General features: G+C 29.1%; 1 protein-coding gene across 1 annotated transcript in view; it reads left to right on the forward strand.

Annotated features, from left to right (window-relative positions):
- The window catches only part of GlyRS (glycine--tRNA ligase), a 41,352-nt gene that overhangs the window by 6,756 nt on the left and 22,161 nt on the right, over window positions 1–12,435 (forward strand). The window contains exons 2-4 of the mRNA XM_067268891.1: window positions 6,897–6,998; window positions 7,837–7,939; window positions 11,958–12,099. Coding sequence (XP_067124992.1) covers window positions 6,897–6,998; window positions 7,837–7,939; window positions 11,958–12,099 — 347 coding nt within the window. The remainder of the gene's footprint in view (window positions 1–6,896; window positions 6,999–7,836; window positions 7,940–11,957; window positions 12,100–12,435) is intronic.

A 12,435-nucleotide genomic window follows, 5' to 3' on the forward strand; every position in this document is an offset into this window, starting at 1 on the left:
CAGATACATTAACTCTTAAAAGCTGTTCCCAATTTGAAATTTGTGTATATTTTCAAGCCTATTTTCTTACGATGGAAGATAAATTTGTTTCTTTATAATTATTTTTTTGAAAGCATTTTATCATAATTTCATTTTTAGAATTTGGAAATCTAAAAATGGCATCTGTTCATTCCTTGGTAGGATCTTTATTTTTATTTTAAATTTCATTAAATTGTAATTTTTTAATGAATACAAAAGTATTCATGGGGTCTTTCCGTTTATTGATTTTTGTTTTAGCACTTTTGTATATTGCTTATAATTCCTAAATTTTCTTATAAATCATCATAATGTTTACTATTCTTTTACTTTTTTTATTATGTCTTGGCTTTTACTGTTTAAATTATCAAATGCTAAAGTCTCTGTAAGTGAACTTTTATGTATTTTAAATCATCAATGATGACTATGAAATGATGGATTATGAAGACAATTTTTTGTACTCTTCAATATTTTTACTATTGATTGTGGATTTTAATCTACATTTAACTGTTCTCTACACAGATTATTGACTGTAATGATTTATGTATTTTATATAGTCTTTATACTATGTTTACATTGGGAAATTTAACCTTGTTCAGAAATACACATGTTTAAAGTTAATGAGTTTACTATTGTATTGTTTATGTTAATTGTGGTGTAAGCAAAATCTTCCAACCATACATAAAATGAGTGATGTTTTAAGAGCCATTTGATGTATTTGTTTCTAAGAAAAATGAAAATGAGATTCATTTTTGTTTCTTGCTTCCAAGTACCAAAAATGGCTTCAAAAACAATGTCATACATTCCTTCAAGTAAGTAAGTAGCATACAGCATTGTTTTAGATGTCACTGTGATAAAATGATAGCATTTGTGATTTCTTTTTATCTGTGAAATTTTTGTGGTTCAAAACAGAGTTTAGAAGAAATTAAGTTCTAATATATTCTAAAATTTTGTTCTATTTAGGTGGTTAGTTTTTACCAATTTGGAAAACTTTGTCACAGTTGTTGTTGTGGAAGTTAAATAGGAATTTTTACAAATGTAATGTAATGACATTCATAAAAGAAATTCAATATTCATAAAGTTTCTGTTTAATTTAATGGTAATTAGATTACATACACTTTTCTATATTATAATTTTTCTCATTATTATCTGTGCATTTCAAGTACCAATATTTTATGATCTTAATTTTGAAACTTGCCAATTGATATTAACAGTGTATTATCCATCATTTTAAATGCATTTCTGGAATTTGAACTACAAAACCAAGTGAAAAAGGACATTTTGCTGATATGACTTCAGTTGATTTGTATGAAAGAAAAGAAGTGCTACAATTAGTTATAAATACATCAATACATACAAAAAAAAAAGTCATCAAATATTAGACAAGATATAAGTTTATAAATTTGATTCAAACTACAGTTACCAGAAGGAGAGGGGGAGAAATACTTCTTATTACCAGTTTGCCAATAGGGAAGCTGGTTAGATAGCATGAGGTATTTGTGTTTCTTTGTGTGTGTCACTAATTTTGAGGCTATCTTTTGGCATTTGGAGTGGCCAGACACAAAAATGAACCTCATTTTCATTTAATCTAATTGCTTGCTTCTAGCCAAATTGCATTATATCTAATTATTAAAATTATTAATAATATTCTCCATTTTTATTTGAATTTTCTATAATAATGTTTCATTTTTCTTTCAAAATGTGAAGATTTATTTGAGTTTATTTGATACACATAATTATTACAGATTTATTGATATTCATAATTATAGTTTTTTTTAATGTTCCACTTTATATATAAATTTAGTCATTACTTTTTTGTTTTAAGTATGATAATATTAAAAAAGGTAATTGCAGTCAGATTTGATCAACAATTGTCAGAGGTGGCCCTGGATTTGCAAGGCCATTATGGGCTATGTTGGTACCTTGGAGGCTTAGTCTGTGACTCTAAGAAAAAAATGCGTGGCCCACTGGAAGTCTAGGAAGTTCCCTTGTGACCCTTATCCAGAAAAGGTTGCTCATCATTGGCTTATGACATTAATGATCTGGAATTGCTGTTCGTACAAAATTTGGTTAAGATCAGTTAAGTGGTTTTGGAGTAATTTGTTTAAATCCAGTGACATTTGATTGTAAAGAAATGAGTTTTGCTAACTTTGATCATTGAATTGGAAAATTCATTAATTATAAGGAAATTCACCTGCAAGACTACACTCCTGCTTTCATCAAGTGAAGAGTTCATGAATTGCAAAGGAAAAGTCCATTTCTTTTGTAATATTGCTTTTGGTGGACACAATTGAAAGTGAAAAAGTTTCTCTCAACACATTATTAATCAGAGTTAGTTCTTGATCAATCCTAACTTTGAAAATGATTGTTCTGCAGATGTAACAGTTATCAGTACCATTAATTTTCAATAGTTACTAATTTGATGATTTAGCTACTTAAGTATACTGCCAAGTTTACATGGTTCTAGGCATTGCTTTTTTTACCTATACATGGAGCCAATTCTAGTTACAGTGGAACCTCACTTAATGATTCGCATAATTCGTTCCAGAACTTTACTCGTAATGTGAAACACTTGTTAAGTGAAGCAATTTTTTCCGCAGAAATTAATGTAAAATATGATAATGCGTTCCATGCCAAAAAAAAATACTCAAATACCATATTTACTTGTGTATAAGACAAGGTTTTCATTCAATTTTCAATGCTTCTAAAACCTAGGTTGCAAGCAAAGGATCCTTTGCATTTTTGCAATACTTTTTGTGAACCGTGCTGCCATTATAGCAGAGTTCTATCGAGGTCAAGGTGAATGTCGCTTTTAAAGAGATGATCTGAAAATAGCGGGTCACTTAGCAATGATTATAAATGTAGTTATTTCATATTTGTTAAATTGGTTTTTTAATGAATATTTGTACGTTCTGAATTATTAAAAATAAACTTTTTCCTGTCATGTGCATTATAATCTTTTGGTTTTGCTACATGGGTATCAGGTGCATGGAAAAGCAATCTTCAAAAGCTGATAGCAGTCATTTAGAAAATACTGCATTTTAAATTTACTGGATGAATCAGAGGACAATGCTTTGTGGAGTAAGAGTGAAAAAGAAGAGAATTGTAACGAAGCTTTGGAAGGCGAGTCCGAGTAGACAAAAGGTGATAGTGTCAAGAAAACATAGTTGTTTGCTTTAATACGTGCATTTGATGACAATGTATTTGCAATTAAAATAAAATTAGAATTGTATTAATAAATCTAATTTTCTTTATTTTGATCTTTAAAGTCACACCTTGTCCTACATGCGAGATCGTCTTATACGCGAGTAAATACGGTATTTTACATATAACGCTTATTCAAAGAAAATAATACAATATACATTGTTAAGGAGCATGAATTATCATCTTTTCTTCTGGCACTGAAAAAAAAAATCATAGATAATAGCATGATGGAGCATGTGCACAATCCAGGACTTTCCCTCTCATCGTCATCGTCGCTCGTTATGTGAAAATTCACTTGTTAAGCGAGTCATTTTTTAAAACTTTAATTTGGTAGTTATGCCTAACACTCGTTATGCGAGGTGCTCGTTAAGTGAGGTTCTACTATATTGCATAAAAACAATTCAAAAACCCAGTCTCCAATTGTAAATAACATTCTTTTATCATAACAATGGTTTTATTCTAAGCTAGAAGCCAATATATCTAATGTAAATGGTTTGGAATAAAGATTTCTCTTATGAGATGATATCCCAAGATGGCTGCCACGTAGAAAACTTAAACATAAGTTGAATACTTGAATTAAAAATATATTTTATGCCATTTGCTGAATGAAGAATGATGATTATTTTCTTGGGCTTTATAGAAAGAAATTTGGGAATCTGATTTTTGCCATTAATTATGCAAAATAAACATAAATTGAAAAATAAATATTTTCTGAATTTTGAACTTTTAATTAATGTGTGTGAAATAGTTTTAAAAGTTTAAATTGTATTGCCTAGATATGTCAGTTTTGAATAAAATAAAAAGCTAATTTATTTTTTGTGACAATTGCAAACAATTTATATTAAAAATTGTAACTGTTTCTAAAAATTTGAATGCTGCCTGACAATTATGATTAAACAAATTTTATTTTTAAACATTCTTTGTTTTGAATTATATTGGAAACAGCAATTGTCATTCTAAATAATTTCAGTCATTTAACTAAGCATACTTTAGCCATTTCTCGTTAAGTATAGTTATTTATGTTAAGAATTTTTATGTTCAGTTCATCTTGTTTCAGAAATAATTAATTTGTTTAAAATTATTGTGCGCGCTTATCTTTATGGTCTATATCAGGGGTGGCCAACAGTTTTTGCCCCGGGCCAGATTGGAAAGAAAAATTTCTTCACGGGCTGAATGAAATATTAAAATTAAATCATGTGAAATAACAGAAGTTCCTGATGCATGCACAATGTCATTTTACAATGTAAAGAAATGTATAAAAAAAAAAAAAAAGGTTGACAGGCAGGCGGCATTGTGCATTCACATGTCAGCATAAACAGAGTGACATGGCAGAATGGCAGGCGAGTTTCAGTGAGTGTGGGGTCTTTCAGATAGTGTAAATTTATAACAGACGAATACAAAAGTTATATATCTGTACAGTGGAAATTTTTAAAAACTGAAGTATTGTGAATCCATTTGACCAATTATTGGAAGTTAAGTAGCTAATTTTGAAAAATTAATTGCGGGCCGGATAAACCCATTACGCAGGCCATATGTTAGCCATCCCTGATCTATACCATGGTAGCCAAAATGCAACTTGCAAACTGCATGCAGCTCTTCTAGACCTTATTGCAGCTTCTGTATATTGGACTCCTATCCTTAATATATACAAGGTGTATCAGTACAGTGGTTACAAACTTTCAGGAGAAATAGAGTATACCTAGATGGTGAGAAATCACATAGCAATGCATGGTTGGAAATTGCTTTCCTGTCATGGTAGTGATGACACAAAACACAAGAAAGGAAGGACACGAACAGGGTGAGAGAACATGTTTATTATTCTTACTACAGCAAAAATCAAAGAAGGTGTTTGAAATTATGACTCCAGGCCGTGATGCAGGCCTCCCATCTCTGGCTCATTGAAGATCTAATGTTGTTGAAAATACCAGATGTGTTCCGGAGTTCCCCAGCAACTGCCATGATGCATGCAACAAGTTCCTCAGCACTGTTAATGGGAGTTTTGTACACCAGGCCTTGACGTACTCCCAGAGGAAGTAGTCAAGGCAAGTGAGGTCTGGCGATCAAGCAGGCGAATGCACCGGACCACCCCATGAAGCTTCAGGCCGCGACTCCACTAGCCGTAAAACAGCCGTAAAACCCCTCGCCGTAAAAGCTTTTAATCACGTGACCTATTTGCGTTTGCGCTCGGATTGCGGTGGAGGTCCGGCTAGCGAAGCTTTTTACGGCGACAGTACTATTACGGTGTATACGTGATATATCGATATAAAGACAATAATTATATTCTACGAGTTTTCTCTATACTGATAATTACAAATATAGTAAAAGTAATATCTTTACTTTCATATATTGACTTTTATTATTATATTATTAAGATAATATACAGCATTTATAAGCTTAGCTTTTTTATTATATACTCCTCTAAATTGAAGGATTTTCCTTTGGCCGTTCATATCGCGTGTTTTAGGCATCCATTATTATAATCGGGATACCTCTTGTCGTAGATACATGAATACTTTCGGATGTTTTCGATAAATCTTTCCAGATCTTCTAGAGTAGCCACGAGAGAACATACACAAAAGCTCGTTTTCCGCCATTTTCGCACCGTGTCACGATGACCTAGATTTAACTGACTTCTGATTGGTGGATGGTACCGGTTTACAGTCGTATTCACTTCGAAAGTTGAACACCTCAACTCGCTTTTACGTTGGTTTTACGACCTGCTCAGGCGTAAAATATCATGGTCACGTGATTAAAAGCTTTTACTGCGAGGGGTTTTACGGCCCTTTTACGGCTAGTGGAGTCGCGGCCTCACAGCGAGTGTGGCCGCAACAACCATGTGCACACATTCAATGTCATCTGATGCTTCGGTTTACAAAGCAACGTCTATCGCATACACCAGCCAAAGACGTCCCAGCATTTTTGCTGTACTAAGAATAATAAACATGTTTTGCCACTCTGTTTGCATCTTTCCTTTTTTGTGTTTTGTGTCGTCGCTACTGCACCAGGAAAGCATTTCCGACCGTGCATTGCTATGTGATTTCCCATCGTCTAGATGTACTCTATCTCTTCTGAAAGTTTGTAACTTCTGTACTGATACACCCTGTATACAGTATAAAAAAATATAATTTATATTATATATAAAATAATGTTTGAGTATAAGATGTGGCTCTCACGTATTTCTGATACGCAGTATATGGCTCTTACTGTGACAAAGTGTGGCCACCCTTGGTCTATATCGTTTCTGCAATTTCTGCAGTGTATATATTTATATATTATATATAGTTGTAATATTTACTATATATACTGTAGTATGGCCCTAGCCCAGCTGGCACTTTTGTGGGCAGTTTGGCATGAGTCAAGCCTTAGCAGGAGCATTTGCTGGCAGCATTTATGGCTTATTTTTGAAACTGCGGGCATTATTTTTCACCCTGGTTTCCTATTCTTCGTCACTGTGACGGGGATAGGTAAGGGCTCTGAAAATGGTGTTTAGTGGGATCTTTGATCCCATCAAACTTTGAGGATCACAGTATATATAGTTTTGTAAAAAGAATAAATATTTTTATTAAGCACAGTTTAATTCATATTTGTCTTTATTTAATGCTAGATTTTTAATATTAAACAGCATTAGAAATATATTATGAATATTTTTAATATACTGTATTGTTTTTGTTATTTAGGGAGATATAGTTAAACAACTGAAAGAAAGAAATGCTCCAGAAATTGATATTAAAAAAGCAGTTAATGAGTTGAAAGCAAGGAAGAAAATTCTTGAAGATAAGGTAAAGAAATATTCTTTATACTTTCATACATCTCTTTTTAAATTAAAAAAAATTACTTTTAATAATTTGAGTGCTGTATTATTTATTAGTCTTTCAAATGACTCATAAATAATACTCTGGCATGTCTGCATTTCAATATTGGTTTAGTAGGTTTGACCAGTGAATGAAATAATAAAATTACCAAAGACTGACTTTATCAGGTATGGTGCAGCATGGTCAAAATGGCCTTTCTGCAAAAAATCTCAACCACCCAGAATTGCTATAGTAGCCATATTCATACATTCCTCTGGATGTGTGTATTATTGCCTCTGACATTCAGATGTTTATCCCACTGCTACACAAATCCACAGAACTCTTTACACAAAAAGCAGTTACTGAATGAATTAGTCCACAATATCTGAGATGTGAAAACAACAGTGATAAGTTTTGACTTTGTATGATGGGTAAAGGTGTCTCAGCAGAATTACTGTCGGTGCCTGGTGCTTTTATTTAGTCAGAAATGGTTTTATTTATTTATTTATTTATTTTTTAATCATTATCAGACTAGCTCCAAAAAATAGCTTCTTGCTCTCTTCAGCTTTTGCTACAACTAATTGCATGCTGTATATTATTTTTATCTGAATACAATCAATATCATATCTGGTGGTAGCATGTCACTTGCAATAGTGCCCTCTCTCAAGTTTACATTTCATTTGATTGATTCACATGTATGTATGAAAGATGAAGGCACTTTAGGGAAAATGTTTTAAACATAAAATATAGTTTCTGCAACCTGCTGAAATTTTTTATTAATTACACAAATAATGATCTAAAATACATAATGTTTCTTATTATTTAGGAACTGGAACTTGCTCCTCCAGAAATTGGATTTGAACGTTCAAGAATGGAAGATCTTTTAAAACGAAGATTCTTCTATGATCAGTCATTTTCTATTTATGGAGGTAATTATGTTTCTGAACATTATAGTTAAAATATTAGGTAATAATTGTAGAAAGTAGTAAGCATTTTAAAATTTTATTATCTTTACTTTTATTTTATTTTAAATATATTAGCAATAAAGCTATTTTTGCAGTTTATCATTGTCATGGATACAAATCATAAAATTATTCCCAAATTTACAATTTGTTTAAAATACAAGGTATAGTATGATTTTTTTTAATGCAGCAGTTCTCAACCTTTAAAAAGAGATACATCTTTTTCCTTGGTAAAGAAAAAATTCTTGTGCTCCTCATACTTTTCATGAAAGCATATGATTTACAATTTTTTAAGATTATTTTATTCTTTATTAGAATATAGTTAATAACTTTATTATAATAACGTTAAGATTTTATTAGTTTTTTTGATAATGTAAAATTATACATTAAGTAAAACAAAAGTAAAATAGGATACAGAGATACAAATTTCAAAATGTAGTCATAACTATAATGATATTTTTTCTTTGTTCCTCCTGGAAAGTGTATTATGACCCACAGTTTCAGAACCACTAGTTAAATATAATTACTTTGGAACTTTTCTGTAGTGATATTATGGAACTAATTCAGTTAATGGAAATATTGATTTTATTGACTTTGACATTAAAAGAACATGTTAAACAATTAAAAAATATATAGCTTGTTCATTGTTGTTTGCTTGCTGGTTTTTGGAGTACTATTTTAAAAGCAGCTAGCATTTAATTGAAGTAATAAATCCTAAAAATTTGAATTATGTAATGCAAGCACATAATTATTAAAATAATTAACATTTAATGCATTGATTAAGAATGGTGGTGATTTTTTTCGTGTTATCAGCTACATGTTGAGGCTGATGATGTGAAAGGACAGTTTGCAAATATGATAACTACAACCAAAGCATTGATTATAAGAAGCAAAATTTTATTTTAACATGCTGTTAGAATTAAAACTCTCAAAATATACATCAGATGACTGATAACAATATCCCTGATTTTAATGAGCAGATTCTACTATATTTTTGTTTGAAAAATAGCATAGGATAGAAATGACAATTACTGAGTACTGGTTATAAATGCAAATACTACACTTACAGTAACTAAAAACCAGCAAAAGAAAGTGTTTGCTGGATTTTTGTGAATTGTTTTGCTTGGTTTTGATTTCTGGTAATGAAGTATTAACATAGGATAGTTTTATTGACATTTTCATTCACTATTTTTGATGGAACAATAATGCAAACATGAAATAATCCACATGCTGAAAACTAAAACAATCATTTAAAATACTTTAATTTATAATTTAATGAAAATAAAATATTTACAAAATTTGTCTAATTTCACTTTTTCATTAATTATTTGACACTTTAAAATTTAAGAAAAGTTAGTTTCAAGTAAATCTAACAAAAAGTAAACATTATTGAATCAATGAAATATGAAATACAGGTATACCTCGAGTTACGTCGTTCCCGATTACACGTTGTTTGTCAAAAAAAGTATATGGAAAAATAAAAATTAAGTTTAAGTCAGTTTATTCGACTTTAAATCCGTCCGCCATAAACATTGAAGTCGTAATATCACTAGAAAAGTGTTGAAAGCACATAAAATCATATTAAAATATGTACATTTACAGTAAATGTTAATATAATCATCATAAATCCTAGGAAACGAACCACGAAAACATCTGTGTTTCTGTGTTGTCGTCTTATTTAGCGGTCTTTAAGTGCTTATTATTGGCGTTTCCTCCATTATTGGCGTTTAGTTACGACGTAAGTCGTAGTTTTGACTTACGTCGTAACTACACAAGTAAATTCGACTTACGTCGTTTTTCGACTTACGTCGCCTCTCTTGGAACCAATTACTGACGTAAGACGAGGTATACCTGTAGTCTTAAATTTTTGATTAAATACATGTTTATTATATGTGGTTTGTGAATAAGTCTGAAAACTATTATAAAAATTTTTTACAATTATTATTATTATTATTATTATATTATTCTCTCAATTTATCTGATTCTGTTTAATCAGAATCCATTACAAAATTGGTTGAAATCCTTTGAGTTAAAATTATTTTATTATAAATGTCTTATGCAATGCACACCCCCTTTTTTTTTATAATTTACAGTGAAACGATGTCATGGATTCCAAAATATTGATACTTATATGGCAGCATATTCAAGGATTAATATGAGGATTAATACCATTGTTAGATAACCATATAATTTTGTATTTCATAGTATTAAAATATAATAATATTTCTTTAATAATCTTGGCTGTATTTATTTCTTTTCATTTATCCATTTTACAACCAAATGTCTGTTCTCAAATTTTCAGTCAAATTTTTCTCAAATATGTTTTGAGTGTTTTTCTCTATTTTGAAAAATAGTTATATGAATAGTGTTAAAAAAATTTTGTAGAATTATGCAAAGTATTTGTTATTTTTAATGGATATATTAGCTGGCACTTACAATGTTATAAGTATGTAAAGCAATATTACTAAAAGAATTAGTAAATATATAATGTCAAAAATGCTGGACATAAGACACCTTACATGAGTGAGATGTGATATTTTTGCTTGTTGCTAACATTTTTGATTTTTATTGCCATATTGAATTCAATTTATATTTAACATATTTTTATGGCATTTTCTGAGTGTCTAAAACAAAAAGGAATTATTGTTAAAATTGTTGCTAAATAAAAAATATCATAGTAAATAATCAAAATGTTGACTAAGTTCTAATTAACTAAAATATTGGAGAAAGTGACAGCCATGACTAGAAAATTGATAGTGAAGTATTAATTTTAAGAACTTTAATTATTCTAAATAACTTTTTAGTATTAAGATGAACAGTGTTACTTAATGTTTTGATAAATTTATGTAATCTTCTGAAATAGTTAAATGAATATTTGAATTTAATTTGAAAGTTTGTTAGACCTGTTTGATTATCCAATCAGTTCATGAACCGTCTGAAGTGAATAACTGAACACAAACCAAATAAAGTGTTGTATATGGTTGCTTTTTACAAATAATATATCAACAAATTGACTTTATATTTAATTTGAATTAACAGAAAATTCATTCATGATATTTATAACTTCCACCTTTCTTTATCCAATTGTTTTGTTTAGATTTGGGTTTGTAGTTTTCTCTTAACAATTCTATCAGAAAAAAGCATTATTTTATATTACTTTGCTCTTATTGATTGATAAATTGAAAATTGGAAACAAAAATATTTATTTTGAAATATACAATCGCTTTAAACAGTTTGTTCTATATGCTTTCACGGCTAGCATTGTTATGTTTAAAACAGATAAAAGATTCTACAAATTTAAAATACAGAAAAATTGTTATAAATAAATATAATATTATATAAACATATATTCACATTTAAAAAAATATTTTATGACAATAGTAATTAATAACACAACAAGACAATTGATATTTTAAAATTTACATTATCAGCTTTTAATGATGATTACATCTTATTCTAGAAAGAAGATAAAATGTAGAAAAATTTCTATTTAACAAAAATCTTTTTTATTAATGACACTAATAATTAACAATGCCAATAAGACAAGAGATTATTATCTCCATACAACAAATCAGTTTTACTAAAATATAAAAAATAACAACAAACAGGTGCACATAGAACCACACAATACATAAATATCACAAAGATAAAATCAACACATTAAAAAATATATATAAGCAGGCATGAAAAACATAGGTAAAATGTAATAAGGGATTAATAAGAACAGTATAAAAAATACATTAAAAGACATATTGAGTGTCAGGTGTGTTAATATATGACACTGAGTAATAATCTTTTACACATGTATGTAAATAATTATAAATAAAAATTGCTATAAATGTAAATAAAAAATGGTATGTAATGAAATAAATTACATTGTTTATGAACTTTTTATTAATACATTACTGTAATTAAAAATAATAGTAAAATCTTAAAAATATAAGAAAAAAAATCTTCAAATATATAATTGTTTAAAATCTTTCAGGCGTTGCAGGGCAATATGATTTTGGTCCAATGGGTTGTGCTATGAAAAGCAATATGTTAAATCTTTGGAGAAACCATTTTGTTTTAGAAGAACAAATGTTGGAAGTCGATTGCAGTATTCTGACACCTGAACCTGTTCTCAAGTAAGCTTTCACTAATTAATTACCAAACATTTAGTAATAGTTATTGGATTATAATTAAGCTAATTAATTGATTTAATTTAAAAAGTTTCATTGATAACAAAAAAAATTTAATTCAGCATTGATTTCAGTAGATTTTTTTTCAACATATAACTTGTATTTTTTTAAATAATGTGAGAAATTACTAATTATATTATCTCACATTTTCTGTACTGTATTTCTTATATATTTTAAAATTATATAAGACAAGAAGTATTCTGTTAATAGATGTTATTAAATAATAACTTTCAACTATTGTGCAAAGATAAAAAAGAAATAATGATGAACTATTTAAATACA

Source organism: Centruroides vittatus, unplaced genomic scaffold, assembly GCF_030686945.1.
Source record: "Centruroides vittatus isolate TY-2023 unplaced genomic scaffold, ASM3068694v2 contig_341, whole genome shotgun sequence".
In the NCBI taxonomy this organism is placed as follows: Eukaryota; Metazoa; Arthropoda; class Arachnida; order Scorpiones; family Buthidae; genus Centruroides; species Centruroides vittatus.